A 24,148-nucleotide genomic window follows, 5' to 3' on the forward strand; every position below is an offset into this window, starting at 1 on the left:
TTTCCAAGTGTAAGTTTGGTAAACATCTTTAACCCTTAACCCCCTTGAGTGATTTACTAGGAACCTTCCTCACTCTTGCAAAATCAAACACCATATGGTAAACTCTACACCCAAACTGTTGGACTCTGATTATGGTGGTATGCCTGACCCCATGTAAAGCATAATAAGTTTACTAGTGCAGTCCTCACTCCAACAGATTCCAACAGATTCCAACAGATTCCAACAGATTCCAACAGATTCCAACAAACCCTGGTGTTGGAGTTTGACTGGATGGGGATTGTTAGGGTTCATGCATACATGAAACTTTGATCACTAAACGCCCATTCACTTGATCTTGCACACTTTTGTACCAAAGTGGCAAAGGTCTCAAAACTTTGGCACTTACTTTTTTCTTTCAGTTCAAAGGAAGACAATTTATTTTTAGGAGGTGGTGTTACAGTTAGGGTGAAAAGCGAAAGCTTAAAATGCACTTTTAATTGGATGGAGACTTCAGTCAAATTCTGATTTAACTTCAGTATCACTGTCCGATGATAATTGATTATAAATCCAAGTAAATTTTGGATACCGAGTTGGAAGGGCACTTTTTTTCTCATAAATTTCACGATACATTTATGCTCATTCGCTAAATGAAGATAATCTACATTCTTTTACACTTGTGTGAAATTTTTTTTTGGATCACCACACTTTTTCAAGGCAAAGACCTAAAACGAAGACATACTTGATTTTTTTTTAAGGCTTCATATTTTGTTCTGTTTGGAGTCGTCCGTCTGGGTGTCTGGTGAGGGGTTTGTCCGGGTGTCTGGCACTGTTTTTGTCTGGGTGGAACCATCAGGGGACGACTGAGAGCTGGCTGTTTGCTGATGAGCACGTTGCATCTGCGCATCATGCAGGTGTCGCGCCTGGTCCTGCAGCGCCTGGTTCTGTGCAGCCTGCTGCTGCAGCATGTCACGCTGCCGTTGTTGGCGCTCCCGCGCCTCCTGCAGTTGCCTCTGCACCTCCAGCTGGCGTGCATCAGGCTGGCCACCTGGCCCTTGTCTCTGTACTTGCACCTGCTCACCAGCCTGCATATGTGCACCTGCAGGTGCAGTCTGCCCCTGTGCACCTGCAGGTGCAGTCCTTGGTATACTACTCTCCTGAGAAACACCTGTAGCTTCCTGGACACCTGCCACTGCATTCCTTTGCACAGGTGCTCCTGGCTGAATATTCCTCTGCTGGTACTTTGGCATATCACTAGCACTGGTTTGCTCAATACTTTGTTGCCCTGATTTTTCCTGAGATGGGATTGGAGTCGGCTGCAGCACTCGTATATGCTGATCAGCTTCTTGGAATGTGCTACTAGTTCTTCCGGTTTCTTTGTTTTGGTTTGTGTTCAGTTCTTGTTGTTGAGTGGCTCCTACTAGTGGCTCGATACTATTTAATAGAGATTGTAGCTCCTCTGGAAGCTGATCTAGACTTAGCGGATTATCTCCATCAATCCCTTCATTGTCAGCATGAAGGGGGTTTAGTTTGTCCAGACCCAGCCGTATGCTCTCGAATTTCATGAACTCTTCTTGGATCTGCTTAAGCTGGTCCTGCAAGTCTTTGCTCGGTACTTGGGCTTCTTGTTCTCCAGTTGCTGGACCTGTGTAGGCGTCCATGCTGTGCTTCAGGGCGGCTTCGGCTCGCCGCTGTTGGTACAGCTGCCCGTTTTCAGTCCTCAGGTAGTCCCGCATCAGGCCGTCAAAATGATTTTGGAGCTCCTCTATCCCGAGAGTGGTGCGGATCTGTTGACTCTCTTCCTCGGACACTTTGGAGTCGCCAGCACCGTTAAGAGAAATCTTGCCTTCTTTGATCAAGGTGCGGATCAGAGTCTCAGCCTCGGCACCTTCAACGAAGAGTTTAGGTGGTTGTTCATGCTGCTGCTGCTGCTGAGGTTCAAGAATATTGTCAGCTGCGGACTTGGTTGCCTCTTGGTCCAATTCCTGCTGTGTGTGCGTGACAACCTGAGGGTAGTGGATGGTTGCCTGCATCTTTAAGGTACCGCTCTGCTGTTGCTGCCGTTGCTGTTGCTGCTGTTGCTGTTCCTGCTGTTGTTGAACTGACCGCTCGTGTGACTGATCCTGACACTGCTGCTGACCTTGCTGCTGCTGCTGCCGCTGCTGTTCCTGCTGCTGCTGCTGTTGCAGACACTCTTGATCCTGCTGCTGTTGCAGCTGCTCTTCCTTACTCTTTGCTACACAGCTCTCCTGCCCGATCTCCTCTCCCAACTCACTCTTCCAATCCTTGCTATACATGGCCTTGTTGATCTCTACAATCTGATCGTCCACCAGGACTTCAACGTGGACATTCACCGAGGGTTTTCCCTGGGCCGAGGCCGTGGGCAACCCAGTCTCTTTGGTGTCTGCTTTGGGTGGTGGAGTGGACAGATTGATGCCAGATGCTGCAAGGTTCTCCATGTACTTCTTTATGTCCTCTGTTTGGTAAAAATAAAAGGTTAAGCATAAATGAACCTTTCATTGCGTAGTAAAACAAAACAATGTACATTGTATAAACACTTTGTCTATTTGTACGGCGTTTGGTTGCACAGAGGTCAGCAGAGTTGTCATGGTAATCATGTTTTGATTTTAAAAATACTGTGAGTAGAAGATGACAATGACAATGACAGAGGAATACATTTGCCACAGTTCATTTGTGTAGCTTGCCACTGACTTGAGAATGGATTAGCGATGTGACTTGCGATTGACTTGTGATGAAGGGATTGTACTTATGTCAAGGAATACAAATCAAATCTCCCCTTTCTTGAAAATGCTCGTAGGAGGTTGAGACATGCCCTCTAAATATTCCCAGAGTTCATCTGCAGGTGTAAGAGTCTGCAGGGATGCCAAAAGGGCTCTGACCTTTATGCAGAGAAATTTGAGCTACACAAGAAAAGGATATGGCGCCAATGACCTGTCTGCAATTTAGTAACAGTTGGTATCCCCATTATATTACAACTCTGACGTTTATATATGAGGCGTTCTGGCAAAAATGAGACAGAACTGGGCAGAGGTTGAATGGAGGGTTTGCGGGTATTAGGCAAAAGAATATAATTCTCCTTGCAGTACTGTTTGTTGCACTTCAATTGGACATTCTGTTGACAACTTATGGCGGTTTCAATTTTGCATTTATTGCCGTGTCAAAAAAAGTAAAATACTGAGAAAAAGGGCTTTAAGGTTTCGAGTTTTGTATTCGTGAAAATGAAAGATGCCAATTGTTTTTTGTTAAAAACATTTATATTCCAGATATTTTATAGTATATTTTTAATATAATGTGTAGTAGACATATCAAAGATTACAAATATGAATAAATCTGAAAATCAAAAATATAGATCAACCCCATTCACTTTTTTTTTCATTTTTCTCCAGTACAGCCTGTGCCCATTTCCTCACATATGTCAACTTTCAAGAGTTTCCCCGAAATCCATTTTCAACGAACCTGCAGTTTTAGCCTTGTCCAGGAGCATAACTTGGACCTCCCCCTCGTTGCCCTCCACCATGTCCTTGATGAAGGCCCCCTCCTTGGAGAACAGGAACACCATGGGGATGGTTACGTCGGTGCTGCCGTCACCGGACATGGAGAACATGGCGGACTTCTCGCTGCTGGAATCGCCCACATTGTCCATGACAATGCCGCCAATAGCCCCGGCTTTCTCGATGACCTTTCCCTGCAAAGGAATTGTGGGATGGGAATTGAGAGTGAAGTCAAATCTGGACTTTTAAAGGTTGCGTGGATGTAAGGATGTACGCACTTGCTTACTGTGGCCAGTCTTGTGATTGTCGGAAAGTGCTATGTGTACCAGATGATGTGGTCACTTGTCCATTATGGCTCCTCATCTATTCTGGTTATGCATCTGTTGTAGCCATCTGTCACTTGTGACTATCCTTTGTGGCCACCTGTCTATTGGGACCACCGGTCTGTTTTTAACACCTGTCTTCTGCGGCCAATTGCTACTGTAATCATCTGTCTGTTGTGGACCCTGTCTACTATCACAACCTGTTGTGGTCACCTGTCCATCTTGGCCACCTGTCCATCTTGGCCACCTGTCTATCGTGGCCACCAATCTACTAAGGAATACCTGTCTACAATGATCACCTGTCGATTGTGACCACCAGTCTGTTTTGAACACCTGTCTACTGCAGCCAATTGCTACTGTAACAATCTGTCTACTGCGGATCCCGTCTACTGTGACAACCTGTCTATAATGGCCACCTGTGAGCTGTGGCCACCTGTTCATCTTGGCTACCAATCTACTCAGGAACACCGGTCTACTGTGATCACCTGTCGTTTGTGCCCACCAGTCTGTTTTGAACACCTGTCTATTTTGGCCAATTGCTACTGTAACCATCTGTCTATTGAGGCAACCTGTCCATTGGGGTCTTCCTTTTATTGAGGCCACCCTGTCCATTTTGGCCACCTATTGTGGTTGCATGTCTACTGTGGCCACCCTTCTATTGTGGCCACCTGCCTATTTGTGGCCGACATCCTATTGCTGTCATTTGTTTTCCTCAAAAATTAATCGGGGATGTTTTTTTATTTTCGGAGCTAACCTTATCGATAAACATGCAGTCTCCTCGCTGTAGGAGGGCAATCTTTCCCCGTAGTTCCTCCTTGTTCTTGGGCTCAACGCAAGCAGTGAGGGGATCCACCATCACCACAGCCCCTGGCACCTGTCAAAAAGGAGACCAAAAAATGAACATGCAGTACAAATCGGGGGAAAAAATGGTGAAAAAGGTTCTCCCAATGTTTACTGCTTACATTGCTCTGCAATTCATCACAAGTCCTCACGAGTTCCTCACATGTCAATCACAAGTCTTCCAGGGATGTAGCCGAGTCCATCACAAGTCCATTCACAAGTCCAGTCACAAATCCAGTCACAAATCCAGTCACAAGTCCAGTCACAAGTCCAGTCACAAGACCAGTCACAAGTCCATCACAAGTCCATCACAAGTCCAGTCACAGGTCCATCACAAGTCCAGTCACAAGTCCAGTCACAAATCCAGTCACAAGTCCAGTCACAGGTCCATCACAAGTCCAGTCACAAGTCCAGTCACAAGCCCATCACAAGTCCAGTCACAGGTCCATCACAAGTCCAGTCACAAGTCCAGTCACAAGTCCATCACAAGTCCAGTCACAGGTCCATCACAAGTCCAGTCACAAGTCCAGTCACAAGTCCATCACAAGTCCAGTCACAGGTCCATCACAAGTCCATCACAAGTCCAGTCACAAGCCCATCACAAGTCCAGTCACAGGTCCATCACAAGTCCAGTCACAAGACCAGTCACAAGTCCGTCACAAGTCCATCACAAGTCCAGTCACAGGTCCATCACAAGTCCAGTCACAAGTCCAGTCACAAGTCCATCACAAGTCCAGTCACAGGTCCATCACAAGTCCAGTCACAAGTCCAGTCACAAGTCCATCACAAGTCCAGTCACAGGTCCATCACAAGTCAGGTCACAAGTCCAGTCACAAGTCCAGTCACAAGTAAAGGTGGATCAACAGTAAGAAAGGAATGCCTTTATCAAAGCTCATTTTAATAGCTTGCGAGTTGAATTTGGACTTGAGGACTTGTGATGGACTTGAATACATCCCAGAAGTGCAGGATACAGTTGTTATTATTTATCCCCTGTTACTTGTGAATAGACTTGTAATGGAATCAACTACAACACTGGATGAAGGCAACCTTAACGCCAGCCTTGGCCCAACTTACCCCCTCGTGACCGGTCAGATCCAGACCAAACTGGGCAGGGCCGGCTGTGGCTGTCACGCCACTCAGGAACGTTGGGGAGAGAATCTGGACAACCCTGGGCTGGTACTCCACTGAGGAATGGACGAAAATGAAGGGTAAAAATCAAATCACGTATGGACTTTGTAGATGTTCAGTAGATGAAGAAACTGTGTGGCCTACTCACGAGTTTTACAGGTAAATTTGTCAGGTAAATTGAGGCGATTCACAATGCAGTGCACCACCAAGAGTTTACCATGGAGAGTTCATTTTTCCCAGTGCATTGTGGAAATTGGTCGACAACACAGACTCCGAACTTGACAAAGATGACGATGATTAGAACTAAAACTCAAGTCTGTTTGCAAAATAAGCATGAAGTTAGAGACATGATCTTCTACGTGTATGACTTGTAGATGGGGGCTACGTGTGTTCTTAAAATAAGTTTATAAGGGACTGACCTTCGGCCTGTTGCGTCTTGGACAACTCGATCATCTCTTGCATGAACAGCATGCCATCCTCAGCATCCTCCGTGGTAGCTGCCTACTCAACAAAGCAAAAGGTCAAAATGGATAAGAACAGATTCAGACATTCGAGGACATGCAAGAGAAACAAGCTGAACCAATTGACTTAGTAGTACATTTTAAAAAATTACACATTTTAACACTTTTAGGAACAGCAGCACTCAAAGTCAGCTCAGTGGGTGCAATGTTTTTAGAAAACCGTAAAAACCAATGCAAAATTTCTTTGTAAAACCAATGCAAAATTTCTTTGAAGGATGTCTACACACATTTTTGACGATAACTTTCTAAGCTGATCCTTACACTAAATTTGGCCCAAGAATCATGTCTGTCAATGAGGGACCACATCCAGCCTCATGTGATGGGAATTTACTGCAGCATCCCAAACTGAATCCGGCCCTGAATCGGGCCCTGAATCGAGGACCCAAAATCAAACATTCTGAGTGAAAAGAGCTGAGGGTGTGAGTGGGGCCCAATCTGAATCCGGTATTTTGCGACTATGGCTTCAGGTCTTCCCATTGGCGTGATACAGTGCATAGTCGTAGCCACAGACACGTTTGGGATATGGTCCCAGTTCTGACCTGGGCAGCTGAGTGCATGAGTTGGACGCGGCCGTCTTTCATGGTCATCAGGCTGATTCCCATCCGTTTCAGTAGCTTCATGTGCATCTCATTGCCGGGGACAAAGTGCGTTGCTCGCAGTCGAGATCTGAGACAAAAACAAACAAAAACAAACAAATTTGAAAACTTTCTCGAGCTGAAAGTTTCCCGAGCTGAAAGTTTCCCAAACTTTAGCATCACATCCGGAATTTGCCACTGTTAACCCTAAACGCCCCAACTCCATCAAAATTCATCCCCCATTTTGCTGGATTTTGGGGGACTTGGTCCAGGAGGCCTGGCGTGACTAAATATTGATGGAGTATGATGGACTTGGGCCTAATGGCCTGAAGCAGTGCTAGGGGTTATCTGATTGATTTTGCCTAGCTTCCTGTACTGCTATTGTAATAAAAGCCATGTGTAGCAAGTCCATGAATGACAACCAGTGCGTCAGTGGTGGATTTCATTCTCTCAAGTACAGATTTGTATTGGAAGCACAGTGATTGATGGATTGTGATGGACTTGGTCCAGTTCCTAACAAAGGACGCTAGGGAGTTAGGGTTAAGGAAATTTCTGCCTGTCACTCAAACGAAAGTCTCTTTTTGTGTTTACACCAGCTTGAAATAACAAAGTAACAACGACTTCTTAGTGGGAAGTCAATATTCAGAGTAATATGTAAAACCCTTTCAAAACCCTGCAGGTCAGTTTCAGGTGAAGGGATATGAACTGTTAAAGTAACTGTGTCACAGAGAGAGTCACTGCACACAAAAAACAACAGCACTGTGGAGAGCAGTGAAGTGTGACTGAATCTGCCTGCTTTCCTGGTGTGCAGGGATTTGAAGTATTCTGTACTCTACAGAAGATTACCTCAAAGGAATTTGAAGTGTGGGTGCCAACTCTACGGGCAAAAGTGGTTTTGCAAAACTTGAAGGATGGTGGAGAACAGAAGACAAAGAGAGTTAAAGCCCGAGTCCATCATTTGCAGCTATCCAAAAAAGTAACTGGCGTAATTATTGTTGAAAAACATACTGGTTGAAAGATAGTAAGGGGACTAAACTCCCTGTGAAATTATCCTTTCTGGCAAGCTCTCATTTTGAAGAAATCAACGAAAGAAGGCATTTCCAACGGTGCTTCTTAAAAAGCACCGTAGGAATATACAGCTGAAGCTGAGCTGAAACTTCATCAGGTTAGTTGTTCAGTATCCTTCATTAGATTTTGAACACTTTTGTTGCTTCAAACGAACAAAATGCACAAATTACAAATGATGGACTATATCTTTAAGCCAATGTTAATGACAGTACCTTCCTCTGCCGATGGTTGTCGGGCATTTGTCCTCTCTGGTTTTCAGCTGCAAGGCAGCTCGGACGGACTCCGCAAAACCCTGCCCGTCACTCATCATGTAGTTGTGGTTGGGGCAAGCTTGCATCTCAACGGTAGCCACTAGGGGAGAATCGTGCTCCTCCTGGAGGCATGAAGACAAAATACAAGGTGTTACAGGGCTCAAAGTCAACTACCAGGTTGCAGATTTGAACATTTGTGAGGCGTTCTGGTAAAATGAGACAGAACTGGGCCACAGGCCGTAGTGGAGAGAAATGCAAACTGAATGGGGGGATTTTTTTCGATTTTCACATTCATTGATATTTGTAACCATTTATATGCCTACTACACATATTTTGAAGACATAGTGTGACGATTGTGGAATAAAAAACCTTTTTTTTTTTAAAGGACAAACAATTGGCATCTTTCATTTTCACGAATACAAAACACGAACTTTAAGGCCTTTATCTCAGCATTTTACTTTGTTGACATGTCAATAAATGTGAACTTTAAAACAGCCATACCTTGTCAACGGAATGTCTGAATGAAGTGCAACGAACAGCATTTTATTCTCTTTCCTAATACCTGCAAACCCCAATTTTGATCTCTGCCCAGTTCTGTTTCATTTTGCAAAAACGCCTCACATTTGTGCCACAGTTATTAGTGTCGTTTACTTTTTATCCAGTAATTGAATTATGCACACCCTATCATTCAAAATAAGTCATGCTTAATGTTCTGAGCCCTTACCTCGTGGTCCGTGCTGTTAACGGAGGAATCGTTAGCGAGGTTCTTGACCCTGGATAGGGTCAGGGGAAGCAGATGGGCCTCCGTGGTGAAGACGTAATCGTCGATGGGTATCAGAAGGTCCTCAGGTTCGGCGAAGAGGAGGTAGAGGTACTTGAAAGTCTCGGCAAGGAAGAATGAGTCCATCCTGTGAACAAAAAGCAATAAAGGAAGAACACTGAGTCACAAATTAAGAAGAAAAACAAGTCAGTGTGTTGACATTCAATCTTATTTAACCTTATTTTCAAATTTCGTTTTGCAATTTTCTACTCTTCTTAAAATGTATGAAAACTATTTGACGTCCCTTTTTGGTTAATTTTTAGTTAATTTTAGGATATTTTGGTGCCTTTTTGTTTTTTATGCTAATGAGAATTTCCATATTCATGAGTAAAACTGTGACGTCATTCCGGGCAGAAACCTCAATGTTACAGCGGTTTCAGCACAAAAAGTTGCATGAATTTTGGTGATTCGTTGTGTCAGTACATGACAGTAAGCCAGTGAGCAAACTTTTCTCACAAATATTTTTCAACGAGCACATTTTGGGTTCACAGTTTGACCAGAAAACCCCTTAACTGAACAGTGTCTTCCTGTAATGACATCTTTATAGCAACAATGCGCTCAGTTGTATGGAAAAAGCATGGACAATTTTTAAAAGTTTAAATTAAAAGCACTTATCACTCAAATTAACCAAAAAGGGATGTCAAATAGTTTTCATACATTTTAAGAAGAGTAGAAAGTTGCACAAATCTCCTAAGAAAAATTCATTTCATTCTTTGCATTCAACGCTTAGCACATTATGTTTTCAGCTTAGGAGCCCCAGGAAATTGGCCTAATGTTCAGGGTGCTGGCATCCTACCTGTCTTCATGAGTTCCAGTGCGGACGTCTTTGATACCAGCAAAGCCACAGCCCACCCTGGCATGTAGCTGAAGACTTTCCACTATCTCCTTGCCTACTTCCAGGTAGTAAGGGTCACCGGTGGCCTGAAACATACAGACAGATGACAATTCATTAGCTTAAAAGGAATATACAACATTTGCTTCTGCTGTAATTTTCAGAAATGGGTGGATTTGGGGGTTGGTATTTAATAGTAAATATTGTTACAGTGACCTATTTAAAGTGTTCTTGGATGCTGGAAAAATGCTGTTTTGGTAGTCTGGTTCCCTGATCCTACTTCAGACGAAACAAAACAACTTATAGACGTCAGGGAATTGTCAGGTCTGGGACCAGACTAGCTGGCTTGCAACTGTTCACGGATGTGTAACTGATTGCAAACAAAATGGGGACAAACTAAATTTGGTGAATTAGGGGCAGAATTTGAAAAAAGTCAGTCTTTTTTTTGTATCAATTTCCAACGATGGTCGGCCCACCATCGTTGGAAATTGATAGAAAAATTCCACTTTTCTTGAAAACGACATAATTATCCATTATCTCATGAGAAAGATGACTACTCTTACTTTGTACAGAAAGTAGTTACTTTCGGCAAACTCAGGACGGAGAGGGTGTTGGCCCCAGTAGACATCAAAATCGGTGGTGAAAGCCTGCAAAAAGAACGAGATAAACCAAGAAAACGTCTAAAGATTTGCAATCGAGTGGGGAAAGTAATGAAAGCAAATGGTCCAGTACTCGAAAGATTTTATGAGATAGGGAGTTAAATTTTGGAAAATGAAGCAGTCAGCATACACTTATTTGAATTATTTATGTTTATATGATATGAGTCAAAGTTGAGAAAGTACAATTTGAAACCCTAAATCAGAATTTTCTTGTTAAAGTGTCTCATACCTCTGGAAGAAAGTTGTGTCTCTGCGTGACCTGGTACAGCATCTCGTGAGTCTCAATGGCGGGCTTGATGTCCCCAAATAATACCTATATGATAAAAAAATTACTATTATGATAACCACAAACATACACAGAAGTATGACATTTAATCCAATCGGTGTTAACGTGTGTCATTTTACTCATCACCAAGTATGAAACTGATGGCACATTACAACGTACTTGTATTTTACAGTAAAGAGCATAGATTAAACAAACTGTCGTAGACTTTTACATGGAATCTTTGCTACAGACCCAGTGCTCACTATTAAAGTGGATGCTTTTGAGCCTTAAAACAGAGATAAAACTGGCCTTTGGGGGGAAAAAAATCGGAAAATAGGCCGAACAAAAATCTGGGTCCGAAATCTGGGCTGCGCAGCATACACATACGTATGTACAATACACTTCATGCCCAATTTCCGGACGCCGCCTTCTGTTTTATTTTAGACCCAAACAAAATTTTCACAATGAGAAAAATGTTCAGTGTTTCAATAAAATTATAAAGCCTGAATTCCGGCTAGAGCAACAGACTCATCAACAAAGAAGTTCACTTCATACTTGAGAAAGTCAAGGAAAAACTCTGAAAGACAATCCTGAAAGACACCTTTCATGGCACTGTACATGTACGCGGAAAAAAAATCAAGCATTATCGTATTTTACTTCCAACACTACCAGTAAAATGCATCACTAATCACTTAAAGATTGTTAGAAAAATCAGAATTTTGGAAATAAATTTGAAACAGTTGGATTTTCAATTAAAATCAGAAAAGTTTCATCCCTGTTAAAAATGAAGACCAGTGAAGTGCTCTTGAATTTCATGCATGTTGTCAATTTATTTAACAACGAAATGCAAAGTGAGATAGGCTGGTTTACTGGTCCCTTCATTACATTCTAGAAATCAAAATGACACAAGGAAAATGTCTTACAGTGACGGCAAAGTCTGACATTTTGAGCACTGAGGTGAACGGAGTACATACCTGTAGTCCAGGCCAGAATGCCAGCAGAGAATCCATGAATGCCTTGGTCCTTGTGTTAGGTTTGTGCATGTGGACGTCAAGTAGCATGGGGCCATCGCTGATGTACTGCATTACGGCATCGTAGTGCTGCAAAGTATTACAAACAGAGGAGTCACAAAATAACATGGCACACTTCAACTTTTCTCCCAATTTCTTGTAGGAGTGTTGCCTTAATTCTTTCATCATGTTTTGATGGCCTCCAACATCATCAAGGTAAATACTGGTACCATTTACTATGAAAATCATCTGAACAATTTTAGGTTCTTGAATATAATCACGAATGTTCACATCTTCACAAAAAATTGGGCACTATATCGGGCTAAGGGTCCTAAAAGTAAAATCTCAAGAATGCTGTAGAACTGTGCCACATAAAAACATGTACATGCATAACAAAACAAATCTGCAGCGGAGAAAGTCCGGTTTGTTTTCTTATGAACAAATTATACTGTTCCTTCTTACGAATAACAGTGAAGATAAAAACTTTAAAAGAAAGCAAAAATCTAGAGCCTGCCTCTGGTCGACCTGAGATTTGCTTGCACCGCTGCTAGTGTTTATGGATTTTGCAGCCATATACCGTCACGGATGATCGACAAGCGCCTTGGCCAAATCTAGTTCTGGCACGGCGCAACCAAAACGCAGGTCGACCGGAGGCCACCTATAAGGCCCACTTACTGCTGAGAACTTGTTCAAGTAACTATCATCGCCAAGCAGGATGTAGCCCTTCAAGAGATATTCATAGTAGGAATCGATGCCTGCACCGACTCCACTATCTGCGAACAGAATTTTACAAAAACGACACTTACGATGACGTTACACAATTTTCAGTTCTGTAACTTCTTAAGTTCTAATTACAGCAAAATTATCTTCAAATATTTGAGCAGCTCAAAAGTTTCCACTGGATTTTAATTTAATAAAGAAAGTTCACTTTGAAACTTAAAATGGCTACTGAACAGCGCCCTCTATCGGTAATGTTACTGAAATTAACATTGGTGAAGAAAGACACAAGAGACAACTGACCTCTTCTGACCCAGTCACCGTTATGAATATTGATGACCGTGCCCACTAGGTTGCTATGGCGCTGACGCTTGGACCATAGAGTTCTCATCACGTGCTGGGCCTTTTCCTGTGGAGAAATTCACCAGAAAGTTCAGAGGTTTTGCCATACTTTTCAGATAGTGTTTTCAACTAGAAATAAAGGGATTCTTTCTATTGATACAGTGAAGTCATTCTAGAAATGTGGTTGGTTTAATAAATATATTCTAACAAAACTTCCAACAACTTAGTGCACTGCTGAAGATGTTTCTGTTTTTTTAAGTCTCTTAAAGTTTTGAAAAGTTGAACAAAGAAATTGACTGGAGCGGGATTTGAACCTGCGACCTCCGGATAACCGTTCCGGTGCTCTACCAACTGAGCTATCCATCCCCATGTCAGTGGTTCCCCAATTCGTCAATGTCTTTGTTCAAGGGACGCAAGTCAGAAGCCATAAGCCAGTATATGCCAGGATCACTCTCAAAGTCACAATGTAGACTTGGGAATTTTGTCAGATCATCTTTAAATGTGCTTCCTATAAGAGCCAGACTTTTCACAGATGGTAACCATTCCAAAACCCTAATCTCAAACGCTGTAACATCGGGGAATAAATACATATCCAAATGCCAAGATTAAATCCAAGTTTAGAGTGAATATTCTATCTCTTGTGGTCGGTCTTACCTCAAAGATAGAATCACCAGTCAGCCTACTGAGGGCAGCAAACTCCAGTATCATGGTGCCGGCGCAAGCCGTGCACGTGTCTTTCTCTTTACGACCTTTCCCTAGACCGTACTTCAAATTGACCTGCAAATAACAACAGGTGCAGACAATGTCACAGCGCCCTCATGTGACAACACTTGAAATGTGACAGGCATGAAGCCACTGACAATATTTCTATTCCACGTGGAGTCCAGTGTTTTAGCCAGGATTTAGGAAACTAGGAGTGCAAATCAAAAATATGTGAGTGCAACTTTCCATGGCCTCACACAATGCAAACAAAAGTGCAGGACGGTGTTTCTGAATAAAAACACATTATGGTATACATGGACAAGCATTACATTAACTGTGTGGACTTCTAAACAAAAAATGTCTACAAAAGCCAGTTTTCAGATACGTTGTGTGGACCTGCACACATCCACACAAGGTTTTCTCCTCTCTAACAAACAGGGTTAGTGGCATTTTTGGGTTAGGTTTATCCATTGCAAAATGAAGAGAAACATTCAAGGGAATCATAGAAAAAAAATTGGGTTGAAAGAGTTTTCACAGTTTGAGTAAAATGAGTTTTTTTAACAGGTTTTTCTTAACTACACAAAACAAAGAATGTCCACACTAGGTTTGTAATGTAAACATGTGTGTACATGTACATTGAAAACACGGTTGCGAACAGAGTGGCGTTATCATGATACTTTGACGATAATTTTAACTTAAGCCTATTTACATTATAAAAAGATTCTCACTTTGTAAAAAACGAACTTGCACACGCCTTGGATGCTCGACAAAAAAATTGGCCGAGTTTTTAAAAATCTTGCCGTGTAAATCACGGTTGCACGGCTCATCGGTAAAAACACAGCCCTGGACCAAATGTCACTCTGTTATGTCCACTGCAGTGTCTAATTTCTTGGAGCTGCTCAGCAAGCAAAAGCTGCTTAGTATTTTTTTTATGTACCATGGAAAAGTCAGCTGACCGTGTTAGCAGCCTCACAAATTTTGCCCTTGGAATAATCTACCACTAATGCTGGTACCCATGTCTACAGCTTGGTTGAGAGGGAAAATTGGGATAAAGTGGCTTGCCCAAGGACACCAAGCCAGAAAGACATAACTTAATATGTTTTCAGACATTTGCATGTAGGGCAGACAACAGACTAATAGTGTTTAATTTGAATAAATCCATATGTCTAGTCATAAAAAAACTGTTGTAATAAAAATTTATTACCATTGTTACCATTTAGATATATGTAATTTACAATTCTGGTGTATATGTTGAAAATGTGAATGGCTGTAGATTTTGTACATGCGTTGCTGATTGAATACATCTGTCGATAATTTAAATCATCACATGTTCAAGAATTGATATTCTAATTATATTAATATTCTATATATATTAATATTCTAGAATTAATATTCATATGAATGGCAGTACATCACATGTTCAAGAATATGAAGTTTACAAACCATTAAGTTTAACAACACCGACATGCATGACTAATATTGCAAAAATTGCACGAGTACAAAAATTGTACAGAATGGCAAATACATGTATTCTTGCCAAAGCATTAATTTTAACAACAATGACATGCATGACTAATAGTTTTTCTTTTTGTAATTTTACAGGTACAAAAATTGCACAAGTACAAAAATTGTACAAAATGACAAATTTTACATTCTTGCCAAACCATTAATTTTAACAACAATGACATGCATGACTAATATTTTTTCTCTTGTGACTTTACAAGTACAAAAATTGCACAAGTACAAAATTTGTACAAAATGACAAATACATGTACTCTTGCCAGGTTGTATATCCCCCCTCCCCTCCCCCTCCCCCCGAAACGAGATTGCGGTAAAATTCCCATTAAGAGCAGACAAAAGCCCTGTTGATTATACAAGTGAAAGAAATATTGCGTAAAACACCAAATGCATACTATATTATATTACATGTAGTTTGTTCATGCACATGTACATGTACTGTATTTGCAAGGTTAATATTGCCACTACCACAAGTTGTGGTTTGTTTTTTTATAAAAAGCATCGTAAAATGTAAGTGCCAATAAAATAATTTTCCAAATGCAATACAATTGAGATGCCAGGGTCGTGAGTATTTGGAAGAAATGGTTAAAATCTTCCATCAATAAGCCTACATGAATTTTTGTGAAAAAAATTGGTCTGGCAAAATGCGCATAGCATTTTTTTTTTATGGTAATTGAAAATATATTCACTACGTTTATGTTCTGTAATTTTTTTTTTTTTGGAAAATTGAAAGAAAAGGTCTGAAATAGGAAAGTGTCTTAATATAAAGCAAGAGGCAAACGCTTGTTTTATTGCTAGCAAACAAATCAGAGAATAAAAAGCCTAGAAATCTCTTTAAGGTATAGCGGGAAATTTTAGATATTTTTGTTTTTTTCAAGCTCAAAGTTTTAATAATGATTGTTTTCAAGAAAGACTTGGAGTAACAATGTGTATTGTTATGCACGTACATTGTACATGTGCAGTCTGTAAGAAACTTGTTGTTTCAAGCTTTTCATAGACAACGCTAAATTACCATGGTAACAATATATCATTATGGAATCTGTTGTTTCAAAACTGAACATGCACACATAAATGAAAGCAACCAACACAGGAGAAAAGCACACAGGTTCTCTACAATTCTTGAGTTAAGCATTTAAAAAAGCGTCTGTCCAGTCTTTGTAATTATAATTAGCATTTCCACTGCCCGCATGCAAATTTAGTAATTGTCTTTGTCCATCCTGGCATGCCAGCACTTTAATTTAGTTTTCGTTTCGAAATGCTACATTTTGCTTACACTATAATTAAAAGTTAGTATGATTTTTTTAATCAAGGAACAGAAACTGAAAGTTGAATGAGAGAATGGACACATCCGTTTGCGTACAAGAATAAAATAACAGACCTGACTTTATTTCCATTTCAAGGCAAAAAGTAAAATTACAGTAGGTATCCACTTCAGTACAATACAAAAAGTGCGAGTGCACAATAAGCAGTGGCCTGGTTCATGTCTCACTTCATACGCAAAATAGACGCGCATGCGCATCGATCCAGACAAATTGACGTGTTCCCAAAAGTTTCGCCAAGAGTGCATTTACTGACGACGACATTGCATTTGGTCATTTTTTTGTCAATGGGTAGTTGTATTTTATGGGAAACTTAGGGGGCTCTATTTTGGTCCATTTTCCGGGGACAGACCGACCGACCAACCGACCAACTGACCACCAACTGACGTGTAGAAGCTCCTCCCTGAGTTTAAAAACCTAACAAATAAATTAATCAGTGTTCGTGGAGTAAATAAAGAAAATGTTAGCAGAGATGGGAGAGGGGCACAAGAAACAAGGCTTATCGAGAGTGAGAAACACTGCCGCACACACATGCTGAAATTTGTATCCTTGTGGAGACATTTCTTTGTTCTCGTGTACTAAAGTTTTCGAGTGTGAAAGTACAGTTTCAAAATGCTCTTATTTTTACCAGAATTAATATCCTTTGCTGAAATTCGGGACTTAATATCCCTTTTCTAAAACTCTTCCATTTGCGACAGATCAACATACCTTGGAAATTCCTAGTTTTCGAGTAAAATCCACATATATATTTCGTGAAAACCTTGTGGAGACGTATTCATCTACAGAAATTGCCCTGTGGAGACGTATACAATCTTGTGTTCCCTATTGTGTGCATGTCTCCAGAGGACACGGTGTAACAGATCCCTAGGGAAGTGCAAACACAGTCCAGACTATTTTCTTATGATGTTAGTGTGATAAAAACACTGTAAAATTTCTTCTGTCCACCCACATGGTAAATGGTTGGAAAATATCAACGTCCGACCATCATTTCACGTTCTACGTTTCACAATACATAACAAGAATTCTTTCTGAAACACGCTTACCCTAGGATAAGGCATTCCTGTGGAAGTATTGAAAGCTGGAAGTAATCTGTAGCCGATGTCTCGTGCCATCTCCAACAGCTCGTCCCTGTACCACTGCATCCCTTTCCCCCTGGCTTGTAGGTCCGAGGCGACCACGTGACCACCAAGCAAACCCCTGCAGGAAAATACAAATACCTTAGGGCAATTCCATAAACTGGACGTATGTTGGAAAAGTGAATGTGATACATTTACTAATATGTGACATTTGAAGGAAATGTACAACAATTGCTATTACTGTAATTTTCAGTAATGGATGGATTTGGGGGGTTAGTATTTTATAGCAAATATTGTTACACTGACTTGTTTGAAGTTTGAAGGTTCGTAGATGCTGGAAAAACCAAGAAAAACAATCATGTTCTTATAATGCCTTTTAAGATGGGGGAAGGCTAGGGTTACACTATTCTCAAGTTCTTGCCATTGCAACTTACCCCAAGACCCTGATGTTGGTTTCAAAGACGGACACGTCGACGTCGTTGTCGAAGGAGACATCGCGGATGACGAGTTCCACCGCCTCCTCAAATTTCTCCTCCAGACCCAGGACAGCCAAGGTGTCTAAAGCATCGATGAGAGTCAGGGAAAACCTGGCCAAAAAAGAAAGAAATAAAATTTAACAAATAAATAAATAAGTAAATAAAATAATCATTCAGATAAGGCCAAAAAAAAAAATAAGTCGGTCTCTGGTCAGCGCGCGCGTTGATTTTAATCATGCGTGTCGATCTTTTTTTTTCTCCAAAATGTTCCGCGGTAGCTCCAACAGCGCCCTCTATTTCCGCACCTCCTCAATTTTTTTTACCAAAGAGCACCAAGGAATGGGAAATTGCACCAAGGCAAATGATCGAAAGCACCAAGGCAAATTATGGAGGACACCTTGTCTGTACAATCCAAGCTTGAAGAAAAAAAAAAAAAAAAAAAAAAGCCGCGTGGCCGCGTCAATTCCGGAACTTTGGTCTGACCAGAGACCGAATATTTTTTTTTTGGCCTAACTTAGAACAAAAGCTTCTTAGATTAAAATTCTAAGACAGTGTTTTGTTTAAGAAAAGGGATTTTTTTGAGAGCATTTCTTCAACTACATTGTAAGACAGACATTTCTAAGTCTAGTTAAGGTTTATTTTTTAAAGCTTTTCACTTACCCTCCGAGAGCATCGTCAACATCCCCCCTGCTAGGCTCCACCCCCCGTACCCTCCCCCTGCAGCTCAAAGGCATCAGCTCATCTGCTGGGTAGGCATATGTCTGTAAGAATTCAAAGGGACCGGTGTAAAAATACCTATATTTTGTTTAATTTCTGTTGTTTTCTTTCAACATTACAATTTTCTTTCATATATAATGCTTTTCAAAATACATCTACTTTCTTCTTTTGTAGTTTTTCAATGACACTCACCATGTATGAGCTAAATGCATGGTTGAACATCTCAAGTACTTCTTCCCTGAAAAAAAAACCAGTGAAAAAAGTAGTTAAGAGTTTTACATTATACTTTCATTGATATAACATGGACACAGATCAGTACTGTACTTCCAGACTCGGACCATGAGTGCAGAAACACATGCAAAACAAATTCAGGCCAATTTTACTCACCCTTTAGCTGACAAAATTCTCCAAAATATTCTTTAGGCAAAGACAAGGCCCTCAGTATTTTATCCGCCAGTTTGAGGTCTCAATTCAATATTTTAAAGGCGACTTTTCTTTAACATTTTGCACCTGAGAGTGAAGCCAAGCGATTTCTATTTGAAGCCTAAGACTAGACAGTAGTCTGGTGGCAAGACTATGGAAATGTGTAGAAATAGAGACTGAGTACCAGATGTTTCTTTTGTCATAGTTGATTAATGCAGTACTAAAGGGTGTTGGACTGGTTGTTTCATGTGCCAGTCTATTTTCTTGTATTGAATGTTTTAACTATCTTAAGTTTTGGGACTCTCGTACTCAGTATTGAAATTCTGATTCGTAACTCTTGAGGTTTGTTTTTTAAGGGAAGTAGCCTCAAGTCCAAAATTGCAATAGGCCTAAGTCTGATAGTGATACCCATTTCCTGAATAAAAAGTCAAAATAACAATGCAAGCACGGAACCAGACAACGGTTCCTCACGGTAACAAAATTTAAGTCCCAAAAACATTCACACCAAAATTCTGGCTATGCCCACCGTGCCCAATGCAAAGACTAGGAAACCTCACATTATCATATATCAATAAATGTCATGGTTATACATGTAGGGATTAAAGGGACACTACGTGCTAGAAAGTGCCCAACTGGGCTACAAAATGCATTTTAATTTAAGTGAAATGATATTGATTGGAAAGAGCATTTAAAAATACAACTGGGAATTTAGGAAAATCGAAGAAACTCTAAACCACACAAGACTATTTGTACAGTATTTTTCAATTTGTAATGGCATTCATGAGAAACAAAAAATGAAGAAATCAGCGGATCCGAGGAAAAGTTGCATGCCTGGCTGTACAATATAAACATTCGCACTTAACCAACACTGACCAAAACTGGCCGGTTTTGTGTCATTCTTGGGAGGGCGGATTTCGGGGGTCAAAATTGTGACTCTCAAAAATCGAGCTGTTTGGGTGCTAGTCGCACTGTCTTGTCGCACATATTTCACCAGTAGACCTACATCGCATGCTGCAGACATGCAGGAAATAACGTGTATTGTTGCTGTGCGTATTTGTACATGTAGTATTATAGGCCTAAGACATGGCCCGAGTAACTGGGGTGTGGTCTGGTGATGGTAATTAGTACTACATGTTTATAGTAGTAGAGCACAAGTTGATGTTACTAGCGTTTCAAATAATTAACTATCCAACCTGACCATTTGGTTGCCAACAAAAACATCGGATTTTACATTCAAATAAGTCAAAACAACCACAGAATTACATAATAATAATGTCAGGATGTTATGCCCCTTTCAACAAGCACTTGAATTCAACAGTAAATGATGTCCTTTGACGTACTAAAACTGAGACCCTGCCTATAGAATTCCACAAAGCAAGGTCATTTTGTCAAATGACTGTACATACAAAACAACATTGCATTAGATCATTGATAAGAAGTTCGGTAGGCCAAGGCTTACTTGAGTGCTGATTTATTGACGGTAGTTTTCCCGGCTGTGAAGACAAAATCTGAGAACAGAGGAAGCATCCATAGGAGTTGACATTGTAAGGCTTTCCCTGGCCCCATCTTGGCCCCCTCCCCGTCTTCGAAATGACGACGAAATGTGGAAAATCTGGCTCGGAGTTTAAGTCATCGTGACACGTCGACGCGACTGCGATTGGAATCGACCGTGGCCGTATCCACCGTATCCGTCCCGTACGATGAATGATACCGGCGAACGAATGAGGGCGCAATATAAGATTAATGGTCACGCGGAAATGTCCAATCGGGGTGGGGTGGCTAGTGATGTAGTGAGGGGGTGGTCATTAGACTGGTCAATGGAGGATTTTGTTGACCTAATGTTAGAAATAGTGGATTCAATCATCTAATTTGTTTCAAAATCTCAATGGAAAGCAAACTGCATTGCTAATAATGGAGACTATGGATATGGGAGAAAAATAAGTAAACTCAAAATTAAAAACACTACCGGTACACATAGTTATTAATAAGATCCGACAATTTTGCACATGTACTTAGTTTTGGCCGAATAAATAATAGGGCTGAGTCAATTCGAATAATTGAATATTCGAATATTCGACCTTCCAATCGATCGAATATTCGAATATTCGGTTATTTGGCCATTCCAAATTCCCTCCAAAGCAAAAATATGCCATACATGTACATGTAGTCAACGTACGTGAGCATGCCATGCATGATTTCTTCACAGGTAAGTCAGGTATTTGACAACAATCAGTTGTTCTTCAGTCATCAGTAATTTAAAGATTAACAATAACCAGAGAAGCTAGAGTGAAGGATTCCTTGTTTGCATGGGGGACGTATTAAGCCGTGAACCCCAAACACGGCGGGTGGCGTCAGCTATTGTGACTCTCCGACCCTTAACTCGCAAACAGGAACCGAGTATATCCATTACTGGAAGCTTCTTGAAGTCTACAAAACGGTGTACTTCCTAGTCACAGTATTGAGGGGAAAAAATCACTTTTATAATAATAACTCGCACTTTTGTCACCAAGAATTGAGGAAATGATTTTATATCATTTTAAATAAACTTATTCTCAACAACCAAAAACTCAAAGAAAAAAACCTATGATATTTAATGTCTTTATTCAATGAAATATGGGTCTTTGAATTGTAAATGCATATTTAAGTTTATGCAAATAATGGGCGTGGGCGCGGCATACACACGCCCCAGCTTGACACGTGCAAAGCAGTATTTCCTTGTTTGCCCACAGGGGATGTATTATAAGCTGTGTACCCAAAACACGAAGGGAGACATTTCAGCAAAAAAAAATTAAAAATCGCCAGCCGAGCTCCGGCGGGCGCATTGTTGGCGGGCTAATTAGGGCACAGGTGCGCTGACCCGGTTCTTTTGTCTGGCTAAGTGCGTGCTCTGGAGATAACTTTCTAACAAATAGGCCACTAAAAGGTTTGGATATTCCAACTTGCAACATTTTGATACATTTTGTCTAGCTGTGGTTTTCTATGCTGGGAATCAGGGGTACGGTGCGGTGAGTTGACCGCAAAGTCTGTCTGGCGAAATAAATGAGAGCTCTTTTGAGTTTGAAATCCTCTCTGTTGTCTGCACTTTTTCTTGCGTTTTGCTCAACTTGGAGGACATAAGCCAGAGGTTCCCGCTATTATTACTGAAAGTATAATTGCTGAACTAGTTTTTGAAGTGTTTATGTATGTTTTATTTGTGCAAATATTGGGTGCAATTAGCAGACTAACCCAGCGAACAAAGCTGACTGACAGCGAACGAAAATGTGTTCGATAAAAGGGTGCTCTGATCAGTTGAGAGAACTAGATTATTTTGCACATGTACATGTATATAATTACGGAGGCATTGAGGCGAACATCTAACAGCCATAATAAATTTACCCCTAAAATTAAACAAGAAATTCTTTTAGAAAAATCCTAGAGTCCGTAACGTAAATGAACCAAGGTTTTCAAAACGTTTTAATGTAATGTTGGGGTTCATGACAAGTTTTCTACAACACCGCCACGTGCTGTGAGCAGCATACTGCGTGCAAGGCGATTCCCTATAACCACGTGCATTCGACACGATTGAACAGGCGATGGAAAACTTTGGGGGAATTGGCTTCGCTGTATCAGTGTAATGTACCGCTTCTTGTGCGACCCTGTGCGAGCAGTACGTCCTCAAAATAAGTACATGAAAACGGAAAATACAAAGGCCCACACAGAAAAAAGAAATCAAGTTCTTTGCATGAGATTGCAGAGGTCTTCTACATCGATGTTGGCATGCCATTTTCGCGATGTCAATAGCCGATCCAGTAAGCCCCTCCCACTGCGCACGTGGGCAAATTAACACGTGCTCCTCTCCAATGCCACGCTGCATTTTCCTATGCTGCACACATGTACATGTAACACCAACGCGCGGGGAAACTTGCCAGGATCACATCGGGGAAAAACAGCGGCGGTTTTCTTTTGAAAGTAGGGATTGTAAGTAGGACAACAACAAACAAAAATACGGACAACGGAAACGTTACTACTCATGCTAGAAGTTTGATATGAAAAGGTGTCAGGAAGTGTTTTGTGAAGACATGAAAGACAAAATGTCTTGTTTATCTTGTCGGAAGCATCAGCGATTGGTGTTGCAGTCCGGCACTAAAAAAATGGGTTGGCTTTACTGCAAGCACTCCCAAAGCAGAAGTAATATATGTATGGCATTATTACTTGGCATATATACAAGCTACTTTTATGGGTTTTTTTGGCAGCAACTTGAAACTTAACTTTGAGAATACACTTTTATTGTTAAAAAAAAAAGTTTTTTCCACCTTTTTATTTCATTGCACATCACCACCGAATATTCTTATTCGAAAATAAATATTCGAATATTCGTTTATCGATCGAATAACCGAATATCCGAATATTCGGCACAGCCCTAATAAATAACCTTATAACTATTATATTGCACCTGTATACCGCCAAATGTTACTTTCGTTTCTCCCAAAGTTAATGCAGATTTTGGGAAATCAGGAATGAATTAGTAGACATTTAAATTTTATAAACCCACTCACTGTTTTGTGTTGCCTTTCCATCCAACATTCTTGACAACGCAATTGAATTTTTAACTTGGAAAAAGTTCTTTCCCAGGTGCTCTGCAACAAATTCGAAAAACTATTTTTCTCTAAATAATGTTTCAAGTTTTATGTTTTATTCCAACCTCTCCCCCTTTTTTCGGGGGGGGGGGGGAGGAGGTAGGAGCTGGGGGTAGTGGTGGGGGGGGGGGGGGCGTCTGCAAACCTCTAGGGATAAAAAGGTCAATATTTCGGGCAGAAACGGATATCCGCTTAACCGTAGACTGGTTCCCGGACACCGGTCCGCGCATTATCAATATACTGATCGTTGGGCGGGAACCAGCCTTCCAAGCAAAAAGGATTATTGTCTGCCAGCCAATAATTCGAAATTGTAAAGTAATAAATAATTCAATACCTAAACATGAGCTGATTTCCTTAGATCAATGTCTCAGAATTAAGTGAATAATTTGTGCTGTATTGCTAGAAAAATAGAAATTTAGAAAAGGATGAAACCCCTAAATAGCATCTTTAATGATACTCTAA

General features: G+C 40.9%; 1 protein-coding gene across 1 annotated transcript; it reads right to left on the reverse strand.

Annotated features, from left to right (window-relative positions):
• Nucleotides 1-182: 182 nt before the first annotated feature.
• Nucleotides 183-20,753, reverse strand: LOC119734391 (ER degradation-enhancing alpha-mannosidase-like protein 3). The gene is made up of 20 exons (XM_038207889.1): nucleotides 20,530-20,753; nucleotides 18,840-18,885; nucleotides 18,591-18,691; nucleotides 17,889-18,041; nucleotides 17,422-17,575; nucleotides 13,494-13,616; nucleotides 12,801-12,906; nucleotides 12,456-12,553; nucleotides 11,745-11,870; nucleotides 10,735-10,818; nucleotides 10,410-10,493; nucleotides 9,811-9,935; nucleotides 8,919-9,102; nucleotides 8,156-8,316; nucleotides 6,840-6,966; nucleotides 6,199-6,280; nucleotides 5,726-5,835; nucleotides 4,566-4,685; nucleotides 3,454-3,682; nucleotides 183-2,452 (listed from the first exon to the last, which is right to left on the reverse strand). Exons 1-20 carry the CDS (start codon nucleotides 20,634-20,636, stop codon nucleotides 738-740), a joined length of 4,035 nt encoding a protein of 1,344 aa, XP_038063817.1. The 5' UTR covers nucleotides 20,637-20,753; the 3' UTR covers nucleotides 183-737.
• Nucleotides 20,754-24,148: the final 3,395 nt, after the last annotated feature.

The sequence above is a fragment of the Patiria miniata genome, unplaced genomic scaffold, assembly GCF_015706575.1.
Source record: "Patiria miniata isolate m_02_andy unplaced genomic scaffold, ASM1570657v1 HiC_scaffold_27, whole genome shotgun sequence".
Taxonomy (NCBI): domain Eukaryota; kingdom Metazoa; phylum Echinodermata; class Asteroidea; order Valvatida; family Asterinidae; genus Patiria; species Patiria miniata.

Bases quoted from the DNA above. Each gene is read 5' to 3' on its own strand.
- LOC119734391 (XM_038207889.1), bottom strand. From the start codon at position 20,636: ATGGGGCCAGGGAAAGCCTTACAATGTCAACTCCTATGGATGCTTCCT. The intron at 18,886-20,529 runs GTAAGCCTTGGC...TTTTTTTTTCAG, and splicing joins GTCAATAAATCAGCACTCAA to GGAAGAAGTACTTGAGATGT. The intron at 5,836-6,198 runs GTCAGTCCCTTA...TCCATTCCTCAG, and splicing joins CAAGACGCAACAGGCCGAAG to TGGAGTACCAGCCCAGGGTT.